The sequence below is a fragment of the Amphibalanus amphitrite genome, unplaced genomic scaffold (assembly GCF_019059575.1).
Source record: "Amphibalanus amphitrite isolate SeventyFive unplaced genomic scaffold, NRLGWU_Aamphi_draft 000174F_arrow, whole genome shotgun sequence".
In the NCBI taxonomy this organism is placed as follows: domain Eukaryota; kingdom Metazoa; phylum Arthropoda; class Thecostraca; order Balanomorpha; family Balanidae; genus Amphibalanus; species Amphibalanus amphitrite.
In genome coordinates, this window is record NW_024881669.1 from 198,045 (window position 1) to 225,420 (window position 27,376).

The window sequence follows — 27,376 nt, forward strand, 5'->3', positions numbered from 1 at the left end:
CAAACTTTTCTGAGGTAGGGTCACCAAACCGCCTCTGGTGACCTGACCTGAGGTCAGATAAACTCAAAATTTTCAGACATGTTGCGTAGAAGCCTTTTAGGAAAAGTCAGAAAATTTGAGCTTCCTAGCTCAACGCGTTTGGGAGAAATAACCAAAAAACCTCAGGGGGGGGGCTCCTGTGGCCCCCCCGCCAGGAATAGGGTTAAATCGGAAATATTGAATTTCAAAATTGCAGCATTTTGATTCAGAGGGGCTAATGCATAGGAATACCCCTCTGAATGTGTGACGTCAGCGCAGATATCTAACGATTTTTAAATGTTTGACTAAAACGTTTTGTAGCACGCGAAGTTATATGCTGCTTTGCGCGCAACAAGTGCCGCACTTTCAGCTGCCAAACTATTGCTTCCAAATGAAGTCGCTAGGAACAGCAGAGATCCCAAAAAGTAAACAAAAGTAAAAGTCTAATATCTTGAAAAGTAAAACCGGTGAATATTTTTCGGTGAAATTTGGTAGATATTCGTTTTCGCTCTTTCTGAACCGAGCGACATCACTTTCATGCCAATTCATAAACTTTTTTGAAGGTGGGAGGGTCCCCCTCCCACCTTCAAAAAAGGTGGGAGGGTCCCCCGGCCCCCCCCCTACGGGGCGCGGGTTAAAACCCGCGCCCCGTAGGGGGGGGGGGGCCGGAACGGCCCCTCCCTGTCCTTTTCCGTCGATATTTCCTAAACGGCTGGAGATATCGCCACCAAACTTTCAGGACCCCTACGGGCATCAATTTTACACATTGTGACTAAAATTTTTTCCAGAGGCTATGATAGGTTGGCCACAAATGACGTCAGAATGACGTCATGTTCTGTCATTTTCGACCGAAAAAAGACCTTCGCGAGAAGACCTGTCAGGCCTACAGCTTTGAAGATACAGAAAAATGATCAAAATATAAAAGGTGTGGAATTACCAGGGCTACAAAACTGTTATCTCGGATTTTTGAAAAGTTTGAGTTTTGACCCCCAAAAATAAAAAAAGCATTTTTTTGGATATTTGCCAAAAAATCGAAAACGTTTTTTGAGTTTCGAAAAAAAAAACGGAATATATATGATAGTACCTACCGTCTTCTATCCACATACCAAATTTCAGATCAATACCTCGTTTTTTGGCCAAGTTATAGCGAAAAAACTGTTCAAAAATGATGACGTCAAATTTTCAAACTCAATTTTGGCAATTCTAGACATCGTAGAGCAAAACAAAGACCACCATTAGACTCCCCGTGACGAGCTGCATCGAATCAATACCCATTTTATGCAAAAATATCAACTTCGAAATTTGACCTAATTTGACCTGACCTTGACCTGACCTTCACCAAAACGTGACCTAGGCTGGCCCCAAAGGCTGCCTAACCCACATAATCGCATTTGTCATGTAAAATGGACCATAAAACATGTGTATCACACGACACTTTCATATTGTGACCCCCGGTGACCTGACCTCGCTGTGACCTGACCTCAGATAGCAAAGTATGTGTTTGACGAACAATGTACCATCGATGGTTTTCAATAAATTACCAATTTACTCGACTTCACAACACATTTCTTGAAATGCCTGTGAACGGTGAAAATCCGACCTTTGACCTGACCTGTAACGTCATCGGTTTGACCTAGGTCAATGAAATTTGGTCACAAGGTAGTTCCCCGGTAGGGCTATCGAAGACCGTTTGAATTTTGAAAATCGGCCGGTAAATTTCCGAGATCTTAGGGGGGGGGCGAAACGGCCCCTCCCCTACGGGCGGTAGGGTCCGCCGATAGCCCTACGGGGCGCGGGTTGCCTCCGTCACCTGGGATGCCTCTTCCCCATTTCTGTGCTCAATTCCTGCTTCTTGAGGTATTAATTGTACATATGTTTTGAGGATACCAAAATTTCTAGTCAGAAATTGCCGGGAGAACCCCAGCTTTTCGGTGACGGCGCCGATTTGTTTCTTCCGGAGCTAAATGGGCATTTGCTAGGTGATCTTGCCGTTCCCACCATGCAAAACATCTGCAAGTTCTTAGAACTTGTCGATGATAACTGTATTCTTTAGATCTGTTGACACCGTAGGTATATACGACGTAAAGTGGCACGTAATGGAAACATTTTTGTAATTTGGGTTATTTTCCAAAAATTGCGCGAACAGGTCCAGGAACATTTGCTGACTTACCGGCACAACGTTTTCTACTAGTTGCTGGCAGGAAGTTCAAATCTGAGCTGTTAGTATTGAAATAAATTTAAGTATTTACCTGCCAAAAATCATGAATATCGGCCCATTATTGGTGATGTTATGCTCAATCAATTATCCAAATTTGTCCAGTTTCATACTGACCACCTGTTACATATACAGATATCATTAAACAGTGCAGCTTTCGCTTTTGATAATTGTTTTTTTTTTTGTCGTTGAGTTTTTGGGCTTGCTTGAATCTTGATTGACTCAGGTATCGAGTTTAATATTTCAGTTATATTCATTAAAGTTGTTCATTTTGTCGACGCGTTTCGATTGTATTTTCAAACAATCATTTTCAAGACTGAGTACAAAAATGTAACAGGGTCCGTCGGGATCGTCGGGATGTGCTAGTTTTCATTCGCCGGTTTGGGCAAGATTCCTATAGGTTTGGGAACCAGTTTTCTCAGTGATTCGGCTTGTAATTCTCGTGCTGTGTTTAAAGAGACGTTTACAGTGACGGTTAAACGTAAAGAAAATGAACTATGGTGCCGATTGTTTTACTCATTGTCTCATAACGCTCGGGCGTCCCATCTCTGTTCGGGCGCCCGTCTTCTGCTGCCCCCCCCCCCCCCCCGATCTGCTCGGCTACCTCTCATCTGCTGGCCACCCTCCTCTGCTCGGGACGCACCTCCCCCGCTGGGAATTTAGAGGAGATTCGTCTTCCGCTGGACGAGGTTTTCTTTTATTTTCTTGGGAGCACCCCATTTCTGCTGAGAGCGCAGCTCTGCTGCTTGGGGCATCCATCTTCTGCCTGGGGCGTTCTATTTTTGCTGGGAGTATCCCTTTTTCCTGTGAGCGTTTCTCATCTCTCTTATGGCGCGCCCTACCTCTGTTGGGCTATTTTGTCACCGCCGAGCCTATATGGTAGTGCATTTTGACCTGATGGGAGTGCACTTTACGTGGATCGGTTGCAATTGCAGTTGCACCCCCATATATCGGAAGTTACACCCATGCATGGGACTGCCCAGTTTTCCTCATGACGTTGCATGTGGGTATAGTAGGTATGACCAGGTATGCCCGTCCACGTTCCGTCACTGTAAGCTGATACAGAACACTCTGTGGCTCTTCTGAGACAGGACTCCGCCGGTTCGACCTTCACACGCTGGCCAGTCTGCCACCGGTCCTGCCACGCTCCCCTGGAATGTATTGATCTTTGGGCAGCTCCGTTTCCCCTTCCTACGCGCCACGACAACATCAATAAATCCTGTCTTTTCGTACACTGCACTTGGTTGGCATGTATGTTCCATGCACGGTCAATACCACTTGTTTGTGGAACATCCAACTCATGGGCTGCGAGTGTTTCCAGAAATTCCGCTGCCGTTGGCTGAGTCACAGTGGAGAATGTTACCACCGAAAAGAATGCAAGCAAATGAGGACTTTTTATTCTAGAACTGAAACAGTGGTATCATCACTTTTTTATTTCAGAGTTGTTAAGTGTGACGTAGAAGAAGGTGGCTGGGGCCCCAATCCGAAGTCATTTACCCAAATTTTGGCTAATGGTTTTCAAATCGCGGCCCTCCAAAGTTGATCCTTCAGCCAGCTGGAACTTTCAGCGGCGGGAATCAAATGCTTGAATAATTTCTCTGTTAGAGAATTCTAGATACACCCAAGATACCAGATAAGTGCTCAAATTGCCATATAGGCGCCCTTTTGGCCGGTCTGACATTACATGGCGCACAGATAACAGTAGTACTACTGTTATCTGTGCATGGCGGAATCGTAAAAAGCCTGAAGGCTGTTTCCTTTCTTTTCAAAAGTTAGCCCTAGCAGCATGTGTCAACACCCGCGTGGAGTTGGATGTGTGCGTGGCGGTTCAATGTAATCTGTTTTCCCGAATAAGTCGTTGGTTTAGTGTACTATTGCTTGTTACAAGGCCAGGGGCGGCGCTGACCTTTTGAAAGTAGGTAGGGGAGAGTGGGGTAATTTTGCCGCTTTTTTTAGAAAACGATGTAACTAAAAATCGACAACACATTTCTGCATTTTCACAACGTTGACAGGTGTGGCATACATTTAAGCACTTATATTGAAATTGTGACGTATTACAAAGGTCTGCAAAGCGGCCAAATTGCCCCACTAGCAGAGCAGGGTTATTTGGCCGGGGGGTGTGGGGTAATTTGGTCGGTGTTAGTTTGAGGACCTGATTTTTGTTATAGGCGAGTCAGCTTCACATTCAGCAACGACGTGTGTCCTACGACGCACTTGAAGCATTTTGGAGGTTGACTCAGCCGTCACAGGGGTCGAAAATAGTCAAAATAGCGGCTTTAGATGCGATGACAGTTTTTTTACGAATAGCTTTTGAAGTAATCAAGCTAGGCCAAAACTAAAAGTACCATCGTAATTCTCTCGTCATTCCGCATCGAAACATGTATGTGTTGACCTCGAGAGGTCAATGTCAAAGGTTGGCTTCAGGTCACGCTACCTCAGGTCGCTTGACCTCAAGGTTACATAAGTCCAAGGTCATCATGTATATCATTCGATGCGCCTTGACGAGCTGAACACAATGAGACCATTTGCGCGGCTGTATCTTTTTTCTGTAAGTATTTATTAGCAAAAAAGCGTTAGGTAACCTTTGATGACGTCACATGCCCTTACAGCTGTCCAATAGGAAATATGGCATCAAGGTAGTCAAAGTTGGTCATGAATTATGCCCTTTATGGTATAATTGACCATGACAACTCGGCCGTCCCAGCATAGTGACTCTGAGCGCACCGGCCAAGTTGCCCCGCTAGTCCCGGCCAAATAACCCCACATTGTCATTCTGAAAATTTTTGTCTTTAAAGTCGTCATGGCTGTACATAACTAGGTAGATGAAATTGCTCTTGGAACCGCTGAGCACCCTCAAAAATGGCGCTATGATGTTGGAATCCGTTAACAGCCCAAATACTACATGTAATACAAATTTTTAAACGGAAGTAAAAGTTATCATTTTCTAACGAAATTCACCTTTTATTAATTTTGAATAAAACTAAGAGGTGGAAAGTTTTGACATTTGTTCTCGAGTTAGTTCTGCCGATGACAAATGAATAGAGACTTAAGTTATTTCATTCACTTTTATCAGCTTTCGTACAGGTGGGGGCGGCCAGTTTACACCACCGGCCAAATTACCCCACTCTCCCCTAGGCACTTAGTTAAAAAGAAATGCCAAACCCAAGATCATAATAAAAAAGCTACAGATAGGCGACATATTTGGTATCACGACCAATTTCTATAGAAGTGGTCACGAATTGTTATCCATTTCATGAGTCCAGTCAGGTGGAAAAAATCCAAGCAAAACTCATAAGTACTAGTTAGAAGGTTATGAAGACATGAATTAAATTCTTACGGGGATCAATGTGCGCCAATAATTAAAAATAAATGACTTGAAGCCAAGGCTTTCACAACACGCAGCACGGGACAGCATCACCGTTTTCCAGCATCAGCTTGCAGCGTCATCTATTAAAATGCATTTGCTTTATTTTGTCTGTCTGCCCGCTGCCGCCTGAGGTCAGAAATTTACCGGAGGTCAGAAAAGGTCAAATTTTGAAAATGACCTTTTGAGCTCAGGAGCACGATGGTGTCATTTATATTGCTGTACGATGTCAGAAACGTACTGAAATATGGTTTAAAAAAAATGTAATTGTTAAATTTTGACAACAATGCAAATAACTTGGCCATTTTTGAAGATATCGGGCTTAAACTTGCTAGAATAGTTGATCAGTGTGTGTTCTATCACATATGTTACAGTTTTTGCGAAAATCAAAAAGCTTTTGGAAAAAAATCAAAAATATATTTTTTTGTAATTGTAAATACATGTTTTTCGAAATTTTCAAAATTTCGAAAATTCGAGATAACAGTTTGATAGTTACGTGTATTTTCATTCCTTTCATGCAAATAAATTTGATCTAGCTATAAAATTGAGCTCTTGAGCGCGTTTGCCGTAATTCAATATTTTGCACCAAAATCGGCCGACATGACGTCACTCTGACGTCATTTCCGGCCAAACTATGGTAGCTAGAGAGTTGAAGCTATAACATAAGGTGAGAAACTGATGCTGCTGAAGGTACCGCCAGTTTCGTGTTGATCCGTCAAACAGTTAAGAAGATATTGCCGAAAAACGGGAGGGAGGCTCTGTAGCCCCCCCCCCCCAGTCTGCGCGGGTAAAGGAAGACTGCCACATTCAAAAAGTTCGCACAAAACCATGCATTAGGGGTCTTGAAAGTCTTAGTTCACCTTAGGTCAGGAGTTATTGAGATCAAACTGAGGTCATGTTCGAGCAAAAATGAGCAAAAAACATGAAATATTGAAACGTTCACAATAGCTACAGTTAACAAGCAATTTCAAAGTTCTTTATGTGGTCGCGTAGAGAAAAAAAAAAACGGTGCTACAAAACTGATATCTCGGATTTTCAAAATTTTGAAATTTTGACCCCAGAAAAAAATAAAAACTGATTTTTTTTTTTAGAAAAGCGCAAAAAGATCCCAAAAGTTTTTCGAATTTCGAAAAACCGGAATATATTTGATAGTCTGTGTGCTCTTCTATATCCAAATTTAAGATCCATACCTCCTTTTTTGCCAAGTTATAACGAAAAAAATGTTCAAAACTGATGACGTCAATTTTTTAACTCAATTTTTAGCAACTCTAGATCACGTAGCGGAAAACCAAGACTATCATCAGACTCACCGTGACGAGCTGCATCGGATCAATACCCATTTTATGCACAAATATCAAGTTTGAAATTTGACCTAATTTTACCTGACCTTGACCTGACCTTCACCAGAACATAACTTTAAGTGGCCCCAAAGGCTGCCTGACCCACATAATCGCATTTGTCATGTCAAACGGACCATGAAACATACATCACATGATATTTTCATGCTGTGACCCTCATTGACTCTGTGACCTGACCTGGCATCAGTGACCTCAAATAACAAAATATGTGTTGGGCGAACAATTCCCCATCGATTATTTTCAATGACATGCATTTTACTCAATTTTACAACACATGTCTTGCAATGCCTGTAAACGGTGAAAATTCTGCATTTGACCTGACTTGTGACGTCATCGGTTTGACCTAGGTAAATGAAATTGGGTCGCAAGGTGTTCCCTGTTGGGGCTATCCAACACCGTTTGCTGCTTGTCGCTATGTTGCGTGGTTCTCGAGATCTTAGGGGGCGAGGGGCAAAATGCCCCCCCCCCCGAACGGGGTGCGTTGCTCGGCAGACCCCAACGGAGCGCGGGTTAGAAAACAAATTCCCGCTATTCGGCTAATATTTGGTAGTGATCCAATTAAATAAATTGTCAGTCAAATAAATCAAATAAAACGACAGTCAATCAAACAATTGTCAACAGCCAGCCCAAACGGCAGTGTATATAATAGGTATCTTGGCCATAGATGGAGAATTGTGCCGAGATTTTTAAATTTTATGCTTAAAACTTGTAAGAGACAAGTGTTACAGTGGTGGTATGGCTGTACTGCCTTGCGCGCAACATATGTCGCACTTTAAAGATAGGTACTATAACTAAATCATTGCTTCCAGATGACGTCATAGGAACAGCAGAGGTCCCAAAAAAATAAACAAATAAAAACTTGATGATATCTCAAAAACTGGTCAATATTTTTCAGTGAAGTTTAGAAGCTATTCATTTTTGCTCTTTCTGGACCACGGTACATCACTTTTATGCCAATTCCTTAACTTTTTTTGAAGGTGGGAGGGTCCCTTTAGGCCTTTAACCCGCGCCCCACTGGGGGGGGGGGGCTATTTATAGCCCCCCCTCCCGTTTTTCGGCAATAACTTCCAAACCGCTTGACGTATCGACGCCAAACTTTCAGTACCTTAGGCTGCATCAATTTGACACCTTGTGTCAAAATTTGAACTTCGTAGCTACCATAGGTCGGCCGGAAATTACGTCAGAGTGACGTCATGTTCGGCCGATTTCGACGCAAAACATTGAACCACGGCAATCGCTCCCAAGGGCTCAGTTTTTAAGCTAGATCCAATTTCTTTGCATGGGAGGACTCAGAATAGACTGGGCTATCAAACTGCTATCTCGGATTTTCAAAATTTTGAAAATTTCGAAAATTTTGTAAAATAAAATTCAAAATTTACATTTTTACATTTTTTCCAAAAAGTTTTTGACTTTTCGAAAAAAACGGAATATATGTGATAGAACGCATTATTATGACTAACTCTAGCAAGTTTTTGCTAAATATCTTCAAAAATGGCCAAGTTATACGCATTATTGCAAAAAATTCACAATTATTAATTTTTCAAATCAATTTTTCAGTACGTATTTGACATCGTACACCAATATAAATGGCACCATCGTGTTCCTGAGCTCAAACTGCATCCAATAGACACCTTTTTTTGCTGAAAAATTATAACTTCAAAATTTGACCTTTTTTGACCTGAAAGTGACCTGACCTAAGCTAAATTCGACTCAAAATGACCTCGAATGACACAAACGACATCAAATTCGAAATCTCTGACCTAAACGGACCATAAAACATGTGTCACGTGACCGACGCATGATATAATATTTTCGTGACCTGTGATGACCTGACCTTGACCTGAAAATCAAAGTACAAGTTTGGTACCCTCAGGGTAACAAGAGCATCTGTTCCCGAGTGTGTGATCCAAAAATGAGCCTGATCTGACTTGTAAGACAGCGGCCAGAGCCCAAAACGTGAACAAGCCAAAATGCTAATAATTTTTACTTTGACCTGACCTGTGACGTCATCGGTGACCTCGAGGTCAATGAAATTAGGTTTCGTTCGACAGTTTTTCCGGGGCTATCAGACGCCGTTTGAATTTTGACGATCGGCCCAGTAGTTTCGGAGTTAGGAGGGGGGGCTATGAATAGCCCCCCCCCCCCCCAGTAGGGCGTGTTATACACAGACCCCAGTGGGGCGCGGGTTAATAGCGGCGGCCAGAGCCCGAAGAGTAAGCATGCCTAAATGTCGATGTTTTTTACTTTGACCTAGCTGACGTTATGACCTGACTGATGATGTGACGTTATTGGTGATCTTGAAATCAAAGAAATTAGGTTTCATTTAAACAAGTTTTCGAAGGTTATCGAATGCTGTTTGAATTTTGAAAATCGGTCCAGTAGTTTCGGAGATGGGAGGGCCCCTCAGTAACTCGCGTCATGAAAAATACCCCAGTCGAGCGCGGGCTTAAACTAGGACAGTGGGCTTATTGGTCTCCATTGTTTGTAAAATAACTTTACTGTGTTTCAGTTTTGAACAACTTTTCTGTTCATACGAATAAACTGTAGACATCGGAGACGTGTTTTTCTCGTCCATAATACCTACTGCACGTGAATGCATAAAGTAGACTCACTCAGGCACGCAGTTTACCAGATGTGTTCAGTTAGCGAAATGGGTGAGGACAAACAGATTAATGTTTGACATAATGGTCAGGCGCATTGTGGGCAATAAGTTGGGCCATTAGGAGTCGGAGACAGTTGTTGGCGTGTTTTTGGCTCATGTGCGATTATCGAGCACGTCGTCGACGGCAGCGACGTGCCAGTGGCGTGGCCAGGGCGGCGGGCGCCGGTGTCCGGCCGGCCACTAACGATCTGACCGGGGCCGGCGGGCGTGTGACCTGCGCGACTGACGTCAGCCGCCGCCTAGGTAACCGGCGCACAACGGACGGTCGCGCCAGGCCGCCGCCGGGCGCCGCACCCCTCGCTGCGCCGCCGCCGCCGCCGCCCGCCTCTCAGCCGCGGCCGCAGCCACCCGAGCAGAGCCGAGATTCGCCGAGCGGTGGACGTCGCCGATCCGATCGGCTGCCATCGAGAGATCGATCAGCGCTCCGTCTGCCATCGACCGATCGGACGAGGCAAGGCCGGCCGGTGGACCGCCGACCTCGGGCACCTGCCGGACAGACCCCGCGGCCGGCCTGGGGCCAGCGGCCGTCTGAAGGTGCTCGGTGATCAACGGATTCGGCTAGGTGCCGAAAAGAAGCCGCGAAGGTGTTGCAAGAAGATAACCCTTCAGTGGAATTGGTGCGGTGTACTTGAACACGGAACGATGGCTGTTCGCGTCGCTTAAACGAGGGCTTGATGAACGCAAGCAAGACGTACTGCATCACTGTGATTGACTGTTGCTTAGTGTGTAGCACGCATATTCATCGTTGTTATTTGTTTGGAGCTGTGCTGCTCCTCGCTTCAAAATGCTAATGCTGACGGACTCTGCTAGCTTGAAAAGCGTTGATGCTATTTCAGCCCATAACATAGACACTCTACCCAGTGGTAATGTGCACAATCTCTCCGAGATGAATGGTGGTACTCACCCAAAGGTTATTCGACTCGATAGGAATCAGCAACGGGAAAACAGGTTTTGGAGGAAACAGCGAGTCAGAGAGAAAAAGCAAAGAAAATGGGAAGAGCAAGTAAGAAAACAAAAGGAAGAAGAAGACGGTGACCCAGACGGCGAAAATGCCGAGGTGTTCTCTGACAACGATCCTGCCGACGACACTGAAGATGGTGATGCCACTGATGAAATGGATAGCGATGATGTACCCGAAGGGATTGGCTCGACTGCGCCAGATGAAGAAAATGCCGCGGATACCCCTGGTGACGGGCTCGGCGACTCTGGCTACAGGGCCGAAGAAAACGAAGAGCAACAGGAGCCACTTCATACGGGCGAAGAGGAGAGTGCAATGCTGCATGAAAGCAGACACAGGGGCGATGGTGACGTCGCTGAAGAGGATGACGGGAACCACTCCCTGGACGAGGCGGACAGAGACTCTCCGGAAACGCACAACGAAGAAAGGATGAACTATGAAGAGAGTGTCAGAAAATTATCTGAAGAGGAACAAGCGAAAGGGTCTGATGAAGCTCATGAGGAAGGCGGTCAGCCAAATGAGCCAAGTGAAGAGGGAGTAGGGGAAAATGAAACCGACGAGAAGGAAGAGGAACAAACTGCCAACCTTGAAAACGAGGAGAACAATAACCCAGGACCTGAATCAGGCGATGATGTTCGGGTGAACTCTAGCGCTGCTGTCGATGGTGAGGACGCCGAGGCTCGCCCAGACTCGAGGCACTCTGAAGGTGCTGAGGACGCCTCTACCCCGGACGCTAACGCCGGCGATCAGACGTCCGAGCAGCACCATGGTGACGGCTACGAGACGGATGACGAGCGGGATCGGACGCGCGACGGTGGGCCGGACGACGAGCGCGACTCGGCCGTGGGCGGCTCCAGTGAGGACCAGGCGGCTCATGACGAGGAGCGGGCAGTGGACTCGGCTGCCGGCGACCGGCCCGACTCCGACTGGGTGGGGCCGCGCAGCGTGTCTCCCTACGTCGAACAGCAGCTGCCCAATGGTGGCGTTGACGGCTCCCCGGACGCCCAGCAGGAACAGGAGGCGGCAGACAGCGCCGTGGAGCGCGACTCGGTTTTCTCAGACAACGATGAGGCGGCGCCGGAGCCCGCCCAGTCGCGGCCCGACTCGGAGTCGCAGCGGCGGCCGCCCAGTCGAGTCTCGCTCGTCTACACGTACGCCAGCGGCCCGAAGGTGCTCTCACACGTGGAGCTGGCGCCCGAGACGGAGGCCGAGCGCGGCGCAGCGACCGAGAATGACAACAAGCCGACGGAGGGCAGCGACGAAAAGAACGGCAAGCACGTCACCTTCGAGGAGGACGTGGCCGCGGCGGCCAATGTGCGGATCCGCCGGAAACGCTCGGACGCCGCGGACGTCGAGCGGGGTGAGGCGAAACAGTGGAAGGAGCTGAGGAAGAAGAACAAGGAGCGCAGGAAGAACAGGACGTCCAACACATTCAGGTATACTTGCACACCACCCTTACGATATTCCCGAGATTCGGTAACATCCTCTTTAACACTGGATTCATTAACGCAAGATATGGCATTGCACAAATATGTTCTCAGTAATGAACTTTGCTTAATTGCATTTCGAATGTAACTCGCTGAAACTCTGGTGAAATGAAATTCGTCGTTGTGTGCGGAATGTTTTTTTTTTTTATAAATCGCCTGCTCATGCCTGATTCACTGCAGCGTATGATATCTTGCCAAAATAATGTCCCAGAACAAAGAGACAAAATTGCTTAGGATGTTGATCGCTTCTCTCTTCATTTCCATGAAGCGATGTCCTAAGGCCCAAATCCAGTTGGAAGTAAGTTGAGGCTGCCATAAGACGGCATGCTGAAATGGGAATGGCCAGCATGATGATAACGATCCAGACCCTCCCACTACGGTGTTGTGGCTCTGTTTGCAGCTGTGCGGGATACTTAACACTGGAACATCTGACAATCTTAAAATGCATGCAGGATTGCAGAGCTTATATCATCTGGCGGTGCACGGTTCGGTGCATATGCTGGCGACTCGAACGACATGTTTGATGAGGAACATCGGAAGCATGTTGCAAAGCGTTGTCTTGCCTTTTAAAGTTTGTATCGTGTCGATGCGTCAAAGGCATGACATGCGTCACATTTGTAACTGCCTGTTCCTCACTGCAGAGGGTATTGTGATGATTGTGATACATGCCTTTTTCGGTCTCTTTAAAATGATGGCTTGCGTTAACAATTTAAACGTAGTTGTTATTTATGGACGAATTTAGCAAAATGAATTACAGATTTAATATTGCACGAAGTACAGGGTATATGAAAGGTACAAGTACAGAATTCTGAAAAATTTGCTTACATTTTATGGATGTATGCAAGGATTATATGAAAACGAAGAGAGGTAAAGCATGAATATCAATCATGGGTGTTGGAAAGCCTCTCAAACGTCTGACTCGGGAATGCTTCAATGATATTACATGCAGCTGTTTGGTTCAGGGCGGCCTATATAGGTATCTTTATGGAGTGTTTGTCAATAGGCTCAGGCAGTGTTTTCCCGCTGTTGGCGTGTTGCCCATACGAGGGGAACGATTAATGACACCGCCACGATGGCACGATATCAATGGTAACGTGCTGGGTGAAGCGGATGTAGGGAACTTTGCATATAGTGCAATACTTTGTCACTACGCTCTCTCCAGATCCACACTGAGCTATGTAATTAAGGAACTACTGCACAACTGCCAATGCTTGAAGATGGACAGCGATAGTAAGCTGCCAAACTGATATCACTGATTGTGTATTTCCAAGGGGACCCTGTATTTTAGATACCACATGGAATGCGACGTTTTGAATCGTGAGTCGACACGTAAATGCATAATGCATTGTGTTGACATTTGGGTCCGAAAAGTGGAGATGAATGAAACATTAACCGTTTTCATGGCGGCCGTCTAGTACAGTACACAGCTGCTTATATGCCTCACTTTTCAAATCATAAGGCATTATTTGCGATTAAAACAATGAAATAAATTCATGACATGAACCACATACTTCTCTATATATAGAGAAGTCTGTACATGAACACATCTGTTGTAAAAAAGATTTGGTGCAGATTCTGGAGATTTAGTGCAGATTCCTTATATTTAAACGACTATTATGTCTTGTACTTGCCAGGTCTTTAGTTGCGTCATGGCTTCATGGCAGGGTCTTTAGTTGCATAATAGCCGTTTTCACGACGGGCTATCCGGCGAATGCACCTAATTTGACCAAATCTGCACCTAATCTCTTTTGCAGGAAATATCTTCATTTTATGAATTTATTTCAGTGTTTTAATCGATGATACTCTTCGATAATATGAAAAAGCTGGCATATAAGCAATTATTGCAACCCTAGCTGATAGCAACTAAGAGACACGCTGAACCTAATTTGACCAAATCTGCGCCTAATCTGCAACAAATGTGCACCAAATGTGTACCAGATGGCCGTCGTGAAAACGGCTAATATCTATTCAGGACAATGCTGCACTCATTCTAAAATTCGCCTTATATCGTCTTATATATTCGCCTTGGGACCGGATTTTTTTTTTTAGGGGGAAGGGTGTCACTTGGTTTAAAGCAATCTATCCAAAAAATGTTCAGGATGCTCGTATTTTGAATCAATGAAACCGGCATTACCTATTCCATTACGTACTGCTCACATTTCACCACATTATCATATTGTAATTTATTTGCATGCCAATGCCTGTCTTGTGCTGACATTTAAAGACAGTGGGTCTGCAATTTTTTGCACTTTTTGCCGATATTTCCGTAATGCGAAAGTGATTCCAACACACTGAAGGGCCGTGCTTTGCTAATTAAAATACACATTTGACATGATAGCCCACGTGTACGTATAACGTAACAACATGAAATATTGCCTCCTAAATAAAAGGAACGTGCACTCGGATTTCCAGGGGTAACAAGTGGGAAGCCAGCATTTTGCTGATGTCAGTAACTTGTGACGTGTGAGTGCTGGCCTACATGGATAATGTACACCGCACTGCGTGTAAGTGCACCAGTTTCCTTGAAAAGGAACGTTACTGACAGTCAGTTACGTCATCTTTTCGTTATCTAACTTGTCTTTCTTTTCTCATTCCAAGCATATTGAAGTTCAGAGCTCCCCTTTTCAAAACAACCATGCTAAATCCAGCTCCTAAGTTCCACCCTGTTGTTGTAAGCACAACCCAGCTTGTAAATTCTTGGCCTGTAATGCATAATGCATAATTGTATGGCTAAGCGTGTATTTGGATCTTGCCATTACCTGTCTCCTGCTTCCTTGAACGAGTCGTCACTATCGCTATCTTCAAATCTAGCGTATCTTCTTTAATTAACAGTAATGGACTTGAACAGGAGCGTTCCCGTCTATGTGTGCAGCTGCATCGTTGGTACGTTTCTGTTAGTCAGTGCCCGGTCTCCCGGTGTCGCCCGGTGTCGCTCCGCGGTCGGTCGCCGTACCGGTGTCGCCCGGTGTCGCTCCGCGGTCGGTCGCCGTGCCGGTGTCGCCCGGTTTCCCGGTGTCGCCTGGTTTCCCGGTGTCACCCGGTGTCGCTCCTCGGTCGCCCGGTTTCCCGGTGTGGCCCGGTGTCGCCGTGCCGGTGTCTCGGCACGCTCGTGCCCATGCTGACCAGGTGACTGTGGTGTTACAGAAGCAGCAGCACCACCGGCAGCCTCATGAACGACAAGCGGCTCATCAAGACGGGCAACATCGGCACCCTGGTGCTGCATGGCCAGCCTCAGGTAACGCGCCACGCCCGGCCGGCCCCGCGGCGGTAGATTAGCCAGGGAATGGGACCGCGGACGGACCAGGCGCCATTCGAGACAGACGCCTGGCTCCAAGTGATTGAGGTGCTAACAGTCAGGTCCCGCATGTGAGCAACCGTAGATCCGGCCAATTTTCGCATTGCATAGTTCATTTTTAACTAAACTATCGGTGCTAGTATTGATTTATGTACTGCTGTACACTGGCTTTCCAAAGCTCCGGATATGCATTTCATATACCTAGCAGTGTCATTTTCTGATCTGTCCGCCAGTACGTGTATGTGATGACCGCCCGCGTGCAATATTTTAACGGGATACCTGTTGTGCATGCAGCCTCGGTGGAATGCTTACTTTGCCAACGCGCGAGCTCTGTCGAACTCGGTAAGTCGAAGGCCCTCGGGGGTAAGTGACCGTGTGCCACCCGGCGCCTGCCTGGCCCAATCACAGACGCGTCCGACCTGCACTGTCACTCTGTCCCGGTCCGTCCGCGCGGCTGACGGCCGTAACTGCCAAACGTGACCGTCGCGCCGGCCGGAACCTCCTGCACGGACTTGAGCTCTGTCAACTGCACGCCGTATGCCACTTATCAGGAACAGTCGTATGAAAACAATTATCACAATTCCTGGAATAAAATGTGAATATGAGGAATATTTGCATTAATGCGACACCAACAGTTTTCACGGCGAATATGGTTTTGTGTTTTCTGTATGATGCCTGAGTCCTTTAGCATGTTTGGTAAACTGTATTTTCTTGGCAGTTTGCTTTAACCCGCGCCCTGGGGGGTCTGTTTATAACGCGACCTGGTGGGGGGGGGGGGCTATTTTTTGCCCTCCCCCCGTATCTCCGAAACTACTGGACAGATCCGAAAAATTCAAACGGCGCTCGAAAGCCCTGTCAAATTTGGTCAGGGAACTTCAATTTCATTGACCTCGGGGTCACCGATGACGTCACAGGTCAGGTCAAAGATAAAATATTTTGCCGGTCACGGGTCTTCTAGGGAATGCGCTATAACATCGAGTAATATGCATTTTATCGAAAATCAGCGATAGGACGTCAGTTGCCTAGTACCTACATAATTACATATGTTTCTATTACAGGTCACTGATAATACCAGGTCAGGTCACAGGTCAGGTTTTCATTTCCAACTCAATGGTGTTGGTTATAAGACCATCAGGAATGGTTTAGGTCACTTCCTGGTGAAGGTCAGGTCAATGTCAGGTCAAAAACGTCAAATTTCAAAGTTTACATTTTTTGCATAAAATGGGTTCGATGCAGCTCGTCACGGCGAGTCTAATGGTGGCAGTGTTCTAAAATTGGATTTTGGTTGGGTGTGCCGATGAAGAAGAAAAAATCCTGGGATGACAAAAAGGATGTAAATAACTGAAGTATTTTTGCAAAATGGTGTACCTAATGCCAATTTTTATGTCAACTGATAAACCAGGATTTCATGTCAGGATCTTGACAGGATGTGAGCCCTGCTGGGGGGGGGGGGGCTTTGAACACCCCCGTTGTGGTTTTTCGCAAATATCTCAAAAACGGCGGCGCTCCGCGCCGCCGTTTTTGGTACACCTCATCATACATCAATTCTACATATGTTGTGAAAATTTCAGACCAAGGTTATTCAAGGTCAGGTCACCAGGTCACTTGAAGTGACCTCACCTCATAAAAAGTTTCAATGTCTGCCATAGCTACACCGAGTGACCGATCGCTTTGAAACTTTCAGCGATTGCTAAGAGCAATAGCATGTACAAAATGTCTTTCTCAGAATTTTGATATCGACGACCTAAGGTCAGGTCAATTTTGCGACCTCCCCATTATAAGTCAACGGGAGAAAATTGAAATGCGCCTCTTTTGGACGAAAGACATTATAAACACTCCCAAACACTGAACATGAAAATGGTGTCCGTGACCCCTGTTTATGCCCCTGAGGTCATCTTAGGTCACGAATGGCATCTAACAGTTTTTCGCAAATAACTTTTGATAGAGGCATGCTAGAGCGATGAAAACTCCTTAGATGTGTTCAGCTCGATGATACGGATCGACTGATATGCAATATGACCATTTCCGGTCAGGTGACCTTGACCTGAGGTCAAATTTTCTAGTTGACCTTTCTAGGTCAAGTTATATTTCATTCGATGCGTCTTGACGAGAGGAACACGATGCCGGTAAAAGTAAGCTCGTACAAGGCCTGGGTCAAAAGTTATTGCAGAAAAGCTGTTTCCCAAAAAATCGGCTATTTTTGCAGTTTTTGCCCCCTGCAGGCAAAATCGCTGACGTTAGGTCAAATCTGAGGGAATTATTCAGAAAGGGCGTTAATAGAGCCATCGAATGCGCTTTTCCGCGGCGCTGTAGCTCTATTGGTTCCCGAGTTATGCGTTGGCTTCTTGGAAATTGTCGACATTCGACCTGGAAATCGGCGAAATTTTGCCTTCAATGACCTCTGGTGACATGACCTTTGTTCTGACCAAAAAATTGACTGAAGTGATTTCGTCATTATTTTTTACTTTCTTTCGAACGCCGCCTTCCTCGTATCGCTACGTGGCCCAGGAGCCGAGTTAGAAGGGGGGGGTTAAACACCCCCCCCCCCAGCAGGGCGTGGAAATCCAAGACCCCCAGCCTGTCGCAGGTTAAAGTGACCATCCCACCTTAACCCTCGCCGGCACAGGGGGGGGGGGGTTGATGCAACCCATTAGCCGCGTGTTTGCAAGTTCAAACATGTGATTTGATGTTGCTCCCATACATGATGGTGGGTGTCAAGGTCACCTGAAGGTCAGGTCAGGTCATTGACCTTTGGTGACCTCGGGTGACCTCGGTTCACTTTTTCGAGTTTTACATGTTTCTAGGCTAGTTTTTGGAGCTGAATTCGAATTTAGCAACCATTTGAACATTTACGAAGTAGTTTTGGTGCTTTCGTAACATGTTACGAAGCTGTCAGAGGCGGTTGACACGTATTACGAATACCCGTCACAACCCCTACCGGTTGACCTGACCTGACCTGACCCGACCTGGTCTAAATGCTTAAAAACATCATCTCTGATCAAAACTAACACGATATTCGTGATCAGCACCCCGGAAAACCACATAGCAGCCACACTTTACGACTTTCTAACAGGTCCCGATTTTCCCGGTTTTCGGGTCATTGACCTGACCTGGAAGGTCACCCGATGACCTAGGACCTTAAAATTGGGTATCATCGGCTTCCTCTCGTGACGGGCAACACGCTCGTTTTTTCCGCGAAGCTCTAGCTCGATCAGGGGCCAAACGCGAGGGGGGGTCGTACCACCCCCCCCCCCCCTTGTGCCGTCGAAGGATGCAAAATGGCCTGTGCCGGCGAGGGTTAAAGGGACCCTCCCACCTTAACATTAGTTTTGAGTTGAGATAGCCAAGTTTGCGGCCAGGCTCAGAAACCACCATTTATCCTGGTCGCAACCCCCGCAGCTTTATGGTGTTCAAGAAATTTCTTCCCTTTACTTGCAGGGTGGGACCAGCGTGGTCCCTATCTCTTAACCATTACGGGAATCTGATGACGTCATCAGGCTTTCGAACGTCCGTTAAATGTTTGACTAAAACGTTTTGTAGCACGCGGTGGTATATGCTGCTTTGCGCGCAACGAATGCCGCACTTTCAAATAAAGTCGCTATGGAACAGCGGAGATCCCTAAAAGTAAACAAAAGTAAAAGTCTAATATCTTGAAAACCGGTGAATATTTTCGATGAAATTTGATAGATATTCGTTTTTGCTCTTTCTGAACCGAGCGACATCACTTTCATGCCAATTCATTAACTTTTTGAAGGTGGGAGGGTCCCTTTAACATAAGTTTTGAGTTGAGATAGCCAATCTGGGGTCCCTGGCTTACAATTGCCGGTTCGGGCACTTACAGCATCGAGAAATGTTTCAATTCCGAGATATTCAATTTGAAAGTCTGCAATTTTTAGACTCTAGGGGTCTAATACACTTGAATGCCCCTCACAATTTGTGGGGATGGTCCTTCTAAGTCAGATCTGAGTAACCAGAACTAATTTAGACAAAGCGCTGCCCCGCAGTACTCTAGCCCTATTCGTTCCCGAGTTGTGCGCCGATTTGTTAGAAGCATCGAAATAGGCGAAATTTGACCTTTTGTGACCTCTGATGACCTGATTTCTGACCTGATCTAAAATTATCAAAAAAACAATATTTTGTAGATGCTCTTTCAAATGTCGCTTACCGCTTGTTGCAATGTGGCTGAAGCCGTGCCAGAAGTGATTTTGTCGACGAAAGCTTCAAAATCGCAAGTGTGCATTAATCCCATGCATAATTCACTACAAGTTGGAACAGCCGACGGAGTAGCAGCCTCAAGCTTGCTTGCACCATGGGTAGGTACCGCATTCTCCTATTTTTTATCTCTCTCCTCTCCTTTTCTCTTCTCTCCTCTCCTCTCCTCTCCTCTCTTTCCTCACCTCTCCTCTCCCCTCCCCTCCTCTTCTCTCCTCTCTTATCTTACTTCCCCTCTCCCCTCCCCTTCCGCCCCTCCTCTCTCTCTCTCTCTCTCTCTCTCTCTCTCTCTCTCTCTCTCTCTCTCTCTCTCTCTCTCTCTCTCTCTCTCTCTCTCTCTCTCTCTCTCTCTCTCTCTCTCTCTCCTCGCTCCCTCCCTGCCTCCCCACTATCCCCGCCCCTCGCCAGCGCGGGGGGGAGTACCCGCAGACTACCCGTGAGTCACAGCTGCGCCACTATTTGAACGTCCGGAGCACGATGTGGGCTGAGCAGTTCCTCACGACTGGTGGCGCTGGTAGGTCGCAGTCGCACAGCGGCAGTATTCCGTGTAGATTTGATTGCTGTGCTTTTCTACGAATTGTGGCGACTCGAGAGGACGTTGACTTGACCTGAAGCAATTGCATTTGTACCGGAGACATTCGTTGTAACGGGCTCGGTTTCTGACCAGACAGGAATCCAGACACAGGTACGGTTTTTGACGGGAGTTAGTCGTTGAGACGGGCAGTTTTCGATCCGCCGTGGTTCAAATGGAGGGCGCAGCGACCGAAGTCGGCCGTCCGGGCGCGGAGCGGCGGGATGACGGTCCGCAGCCGGGGCCGGCCACGGCGCCGGTGGACGTGGCTATGGCGGCCGTCTGGGCCGTGGTGCACGGCTACCTGAATGTGCTGCTGCGCGGCCGGCCGCTGGCCGAGCGGCTGCCGGCCAACAGCGGCGGCCGGCCGGTGGCGCGCCTGCTGCTGCTCTGTCCCAGCGACGGCCGGCTGCCGGACGACATCGGCGCACTGCACCCGCGGCTGACGCCGGCCGGCCGCGCCGCTGAGGTGCTGGCCTCGGTGGCCGGCGCCCGCAGCCGGCCGATGGGCGGCCACCCGGTGTTCCTGCTGCGCCCGGCCGACGGCAGAGGGGACGGGGACGGCGCCCTGCTCCTGGCCGTGGAGTCCGTCTCCGTACTGCGCACCCTGCACGCCATCCAAGAGGCGATGGCGCTGAGCGGCCGCCGACGGCTGGACATGCGCTACATGGTGCGCCAGTTCACGCACTGTCTGTCTGAGACACTGCAGCGCCACCGGGCGCTGTCCGACTGGGTGCGAGTGGTGGTGTACGACCCGGGCCAGCCGGCCGAGCAGAGTCTGCTGCCGGCGCTGCTGGCGGCCGCCGGCGCCGACCCGTCACCGCCGGCCGTCTCTCCGCCCCCCTCTCCGCCGGGCGCGCCGCTGCCGGTCGGCGTCGGCGTCTACCTGGCCTGGAGCTTCTTCCACGGCTACCTGGCGCTGGTGGCGCGCCGGCGGGACGTGTCGGGCGAGCTGGCGGCGCTGGCCGCCGAGCGCCGGCTGCCGCTGCCGCTGTACAGGCTGGTGCAGCTGTGTCCGCTGGCGGCCGGCTGGACCGACACCACGGCCGACGACCTGCCGGCGCTCGACGACCAGCTGCAGCCGGTGCACGACGTGCGCGGCCGCGAGGCGGGCGTGCCGGCGCTGGCCGGCAGGAGCTACGGCAACTTCTCCATCTACCGGCGCCGGCCGGACGGCGCCTGCTTCGCGCTGGAGCTGGCTACGCCACTGCGCACGCTCAGTCTGGGTATGGCCAGCGAGGGCGTGCCGCCGGAGGTCTACTGCAGGGAGGCACGTGCCTTCACCGAGGAACTGCGCGCGCTCATGCAAGAAAACCCGCTGGTCGCAGCCAACTTCGCCGTGCTGGAAGTCGAGGAACTGTCCCAAATCCACCAGAAGCTCGCCAGTATAGCCTGAACGGGGTGCCACTCGTAAATGTCTCAGAGATCTCCGGGAACAAGTCAAGATTGACTACTTTGGTGTTATGATGCGAGGTCGTACATACATGCTGCGTAATGCTGTCTTGTTCCGATGTAGGTACTGCACAAGTGCACATAATTGTTACCCTAGTCACCTACATAGCGTGAAGTCACAGCAAGGTTCACTCGCTTTGCGTTCAGTGGAAGGCTTTATGAGAAGCCAAAATGAGAAGGCAGTCGTTTTGTGGGCCTGGTTTCCGGTGAATTCGTTCATTAGTCTGGAACACAGTTTTCAAGCGTGCTAATCGCGTCTCGGCACCTCCCAGCCCCTCCCATATGCGAGTGTGTTGGGAGCGGAAATATGTCATGCATGGGAGGTACTGGGGTGCCATTTGCACGCTTGAAAACTGTGTTCCAGCCTTAACCGATGCAGAGGTATTATCGTGTGGTCACATGCCAGACCTCGACATAGCACATGACACGCAGGCGGGTAATGAACGTCAATTACAATGTAACTTTCCTCCTAGACTGGAATTGGATGGGATGATACAGCTGTCAACTTCAATTAAATTTTGACGGTCACACTGAAATAGTTTGTGCGTGAGTTATTGCATGTATGGCTGTTGTACCACTTATCTATGCTTTCTTTTACCTATTTATGTTTCCACGTGTGCTACGAGGGTGTGCTTTCGCCACCACATCCTCTATGATTTTATTTATAACAGTCAAAAGTAGGTAGATGCGTACTTCGTTGACATGCTATTTAGATGGAGAGATATTTGCTTGCTTTTCGCCTTCTCAAGGAATGTTAACATTGTGTTTGTTACTGTGTGCACAATACATGAGGCGATAGTCTCCCTTCAATTTGAATCTGGATCCTTCTGCGTCAGTAGCGGCAGAACACCAGTAATTAAGGGGGGGGGGGGCACTGCCGACTTTTGATCCCATTCTTTCCATGCGACGCCCATAGGGCTAATGTTAAAATGCCGAAATCAAAGGGGGGCACGGTGCCCCGGTGCCCTCCCCGTTCCGTCGCCTATGACTTCTGCGTTCACCTGTGGTGACCACAATACGGCTGTGGCTGTCAGTCACACTGCTGTGGCTGTCAGTCACAGTGTTGTGCCAGTCTGTCACAGTGCTGTGCCAGCTGCCACTGGTCGGGATCACGCCAAGACGGAACCAGTGTCGGATCGCCTCAGGATAGATGAGCCATATCTCGGATAAAAGCATAGTTCGGGGGAGAGCATCTTGATCTGATTTGCTATTCCGATAAAATACGGGATAATGTCCCTTGACCAATTATGAATATCAACTGTTTATATTGTCGTTGATGAAATACCAGATCATAATTGGACGGATCGCTCCAATATTACCACAAATCAGTCAGCCTCAACAGCACGCGTTTTTCTCGTAGCGTGCACCAGGGCGTGGGCTTTTCTTTTCTTACCTCGGTACCAATGATATCTGCAATGTGGGAGATGAGGTAGAATTCATGGACGCAGCCAATGAAACATAAGATTCGACATTGAACATATTCCATGCAGACTGTCGATTTTGGAATGGTGCCATCGTTGGTAAAACACAATTGTATTTCATGTGTACAGAGAACTGGGGCGGAAATATCAAGTTTAAGGGATCAAGGTGTTCGAGCAAATGTGTGTCGTTTAGGTACATTTACACATCGGGCCGTTGGGATGGGAGGCCTCCTACGGGCTACTTTATCGTCATGCCGTCTTCTCGTCTCATTCAAATGCTTCTTAAAGCTGTCTGAAGTAAATGGAAACCGAGACTTGCTAATGCATAACCGACTAATTGCCCATTTGTAAATACCTAAACTCGATTTTGACGGTTACCTTCTATGCTACCTAAAGGTAATTATAAAAAATAAAAGCAGCTTGGTTACTCAAAGCTTCTGATAGCCTGAGCCCTGAACAACAAACGTTTACCTACAATCTCCAAATTGTATATTTCCAGCGTATTTGAAAAAAAATGCTTGCAGGATGCTCATACATATGAGTGTGAAAGTGCATGCAATAAAATGGGTGCGGTCTGGGTGACCGGACCTGGGCTAGGGTGTGGTCTGCTTTTTATTTCGAAGTCACTGACGTTTTCATGAAATTCTTAAGGGCATGAAAAACGAGTGAGTCACATCAGGTGATTTCATTGGTATTGCTTCTGGTTCATTGCTTCTGGTAAATGACCTGGTGAACGGTTAGCAGATTTTATAATTTTTACGCGCCGCTTCGTGTCCCTCCCCTTTGATCAACTAGCGCTTTTCTGATTTTGCTCATTTCTGCTGGTGCGCAGTCTTCGACACTGGTCGTTGTTCAATAAGAGACGCCTTGCCTAGATAAGTGGCAGTATAGGGTTCTTAACCTGCAGCTGGCGCTGTCTGTTCCACAGGCCTATCACCCCGGTCAGGCGTTTTTGAGCACGCTCTGGGGATGTCGCTGCTCAACTTGCGCAAAGGCAAGTCAGAAGTGACGGGGTATGCCCACTGCCGAGGTGCCACCTCCGCCGTCACCCAGTGGACCGCCGTCGCGACTTCCCAGTGCCCGGTCCCCTCCCGCCCTTTTTTGTGACATGGTATTTCTAGGTGAAAAGGGTAACAATATTTAGCGAAACAGTATGGCGTAGAGGCATAAACGGGCGTCGCAAAGAAACAAATGTCGCTCAAACAACATATATTGTTTGTATTTGAGTTATCTGACGAGGCTTAAGTTATCGATACAAATACCAATGGGCCAAATCTTTCTTTTAGTATCTGCCTTGGCCTTTAAAATCGCGAAACCACAGTTAGGTTTGTTATACGGCTCTACGGTCCGGCGGTATGACTGTTCGACTATTGTATATCAGTTATAGATAGATTAAATTATGTAGGTACTAGTGAGGATTGTCCGCCTCCCGAGCCGGTGGGCACCGGGCGATGTGAGCCCGGTTCGAGTCGCTGCTTTGTTGACTACTCCTTCGGCATGGCGATGACCCGCGTTCAGTTGGCCCGGCTAACTGGTGACATTTCAGCTGCACCATTAAGAGAAGCCCAAACATATTTCAAGTGTGACTGTATATGTCCATTCCATCTTTAGGCTGAAATGATAACTCAAACCATGCACTAACGGTCCATCGGACGAAAATCTGTGTTTTTACACTGAAATCAGGGTGACACAAAAAAGCGGTCATCACCAAAATTCGAATAACTTCGGAAGTTTTATTCAGATCATCACCAAACTTCGGCCACTTTAGGTCACACCTATGTAGCAGGCATCCACCAAGTTTCAAGCCTTCACTACGAATACTTTTAGTACAGTGTGTGTTTTACGGACGCTCCACAATGTGCTCCAGGTGAGCGCCCCGGCGCTGCAGGGCGTAGGCACACCTGCATCCCGCGGGCAAAGTTGCCGATAACCCGATAAGAATAACGTTTCAGGGGTAGCACACCCCCTGAGCACTGTCTCCAGAGGCCATTGCACTCTGTAAAGTGCACAGCCATCGGGTTATCGACAACTTTGCCCGCCGGATGCAAGTGTGCCTACGCCCTGCAGCGCCGTGGCGCTCACCTGGAGCGCATTGTAGAGCGTCAGTAATACACACACTGTACTAAAAGTATTCGTAGTGAAGACTTGAAACTTGGTGGATGTATGCTACATAGGTGTGACCTTAAGTGGCCGAAGTTTGGTGATGATCTGAATAAAACTTTCGAAGTTATTCGAACGAAATTTGGTGATGACCGTTTTTTTTTTTGTGTCACCCTGTACATTTATTGCTGCAGTGAAATATACGTGCGATTATTTGTATTACCATGCCTATAATGTGCCACCACAACCTTTATTTGCGAATTTTACATCAAAGCCTTTAATGAATTTAATTACGAGCATCGCTCTTTTCCCCAGTACCTATCTTTGTTGATCGCCACTGATGTCCGTTATCGGTGCTGATTGCTATCACAAATTGATCATAGATGCTCTGATAAAATGGTGCTGCTTCAGCTGAGCCCACCTGCACCATTAGTCTAAATATTTACGTCTTACACTCACTGTTGGTTCAAAGAGGCTCTCACCAGAGAACTGTCGATTCTTCGTGTGCTCTAAAATCGCAGGCATGTCGAGTTGTCTCTGTTTGAAATGTCAGGAGGCTTCAAGAAGATCGTGAAGCTCACACACCACCTTGTTGTTCTTTTCCACGGCAGACCACTGTGAACGTTGTGAGTACCTTCTGTGCCGGATTCCCTCCCCGCACCCGGCATGCCTTGTTCGGAGCTCTGCACCAGCGTTGTGTCGGTGTTGTGGGCACCAGTGTCTGTCCCCACCGCGCGACACCAGCGGCTGCAGTGTGACTGTGACGTGACATTGCTGTGTGTGTCCGGGCGATGCACCACCTCCGCTCTCCTTGCATTACAGTCTGCACAATAGTATAGACTAGGGTGACCCGCGTGCTCCGCAACGCGAAAAGGGATATTTTCGATCGGCGGGTGTTCGGTTGTTCTTGTGTCGGTTGGGTTATCTATCCATTTCGGTCGATTGCTTTTTGACGGCTAAACGTTTTGGTTTGTGGAAAAAAATATCCACCGCATCGAGGTGCCCGTGTCTGATAAGCATGCTTTCCACTTCAGAATCTGCCAAATGTGCTTTATAATTGAGGTGCGTAGTTTTCAGACAAATGAAAGGCGTAGATATTTTTCGCTAAAAATCGCTTTGCAGAGGTTTAAAACATTTATATTTTTAAGAATACTGTTGCTTGTCATGTAAACGTGATGATTGGATCTTGGAGAGAATTGAATGCTCTTTCTAATGATAGCATTTTCAATTGTCAAGCGTATCAGGTTAAGCAGCAAATCCCGTGTAACTTTTTAGTGGCACATTTTGGACAAATACCATTTAATTCAGCGATTTTTTCCACATTGTTTTTGATCAATTAGCTGTCCACAATTTTTCCATGAGAGGCGGTACATTTCTCTTGGCAATTGACGTTGTTTCAACTCTCTCAGTCTGATGGTCACGGGAAAATAAAATAAAATCCAAAATCCGTTTAAAATGGCACTTTTTGAAATGAAATTGCCCTCACACTTGCACGTGGCGCGTGCCACCCCTGCACCGCACACTATTCGATTGCCCGTTCGATTCTCTACACGATGCTGTTTTCCCCGTGCCGATCGGGCGCACGGCTACCGAGATATTGCACGGGGAACGGACCCGTGTCGGGCAAATTTAGCCATTTTCGCCCGTTTTTGCCAGCCGATTTATACATGTAAAGTCTATGACGCGAATTTGCACTTTTTGGGCACGCGCCACGCGCTCGCTATCGATCCGATCGAGCCGAGACCGCTCAAAGGCACGTTGTCCATCCTTGTTCTATAACTTGCGCAAATTTCAGCGCGGTAGGTGCAACGGTGTGACCTGTAACCCGCGCTACGTAGCACCATGTCGCGACCTTCGTAATAGACAGAAACTACGCCTTCCTCAAATAGTAATATAGATGGTTCGCGTCTGGGTAAACGTTACACATTGTTTGCCATCATTGGCCTCGTGAAGCTGTATCATTTTGATTGTTTGTCGAACGACGCTTTCTGTCTCACTCCGGACCATTGCAACCAAGAAACTCTTTACGGGCAACTCGTTGTTGTTGCTTTAAAACTTTGCTTTAAAACTTCTCACCGCTAGGTTTACTTGTCTTGCTTTGTGTAGTAGGTACACTTATTAAGGGCGTGACATTCAGCCATTAGATCACTATAGATCGGTGCAGGCGATCTTGCCTTCAACACAAATTGCAAGTCTCAAGGCTGCACCGGTTGCAATTCATGCATGGGGACGTTGAAACGCCCCATGCCATTTCATTTCTCCG

General features: G+C 47.6%; 1 protein-coding gene across 2 annotated transcripts in view; it reads left to right on the forward strand.

Annotated features, from left to right (window-relative positions):
- Positions 1 to 27,376, forward strand: part of LOC122383821 (radial spoke head protein 3 homolog B-like) — an 82,405-nt gene that overhangs the window by 12,897 nt on the left and 42,132 nt on the right. Inside the window, exons 2-3 of one of the 2 annotated variants that reach the window (XM_043370603.1) lie at positions 15,207 to 15,297; positions 15,652 to 15,699. In XM_043370603.1, the coding sequence (XP_043226538.1) occupies positions 15,207 to 15,297; positions 15,652 to 15,699 (139 nt within the window). The remainder of the gene's footprint in view (positions 1 to 15,206; positions 15,298 to 15,651; positions 15,700 to 27,376) is intronic. The other variant, XM_043370604.1, reaches the window with a different exon arrangement.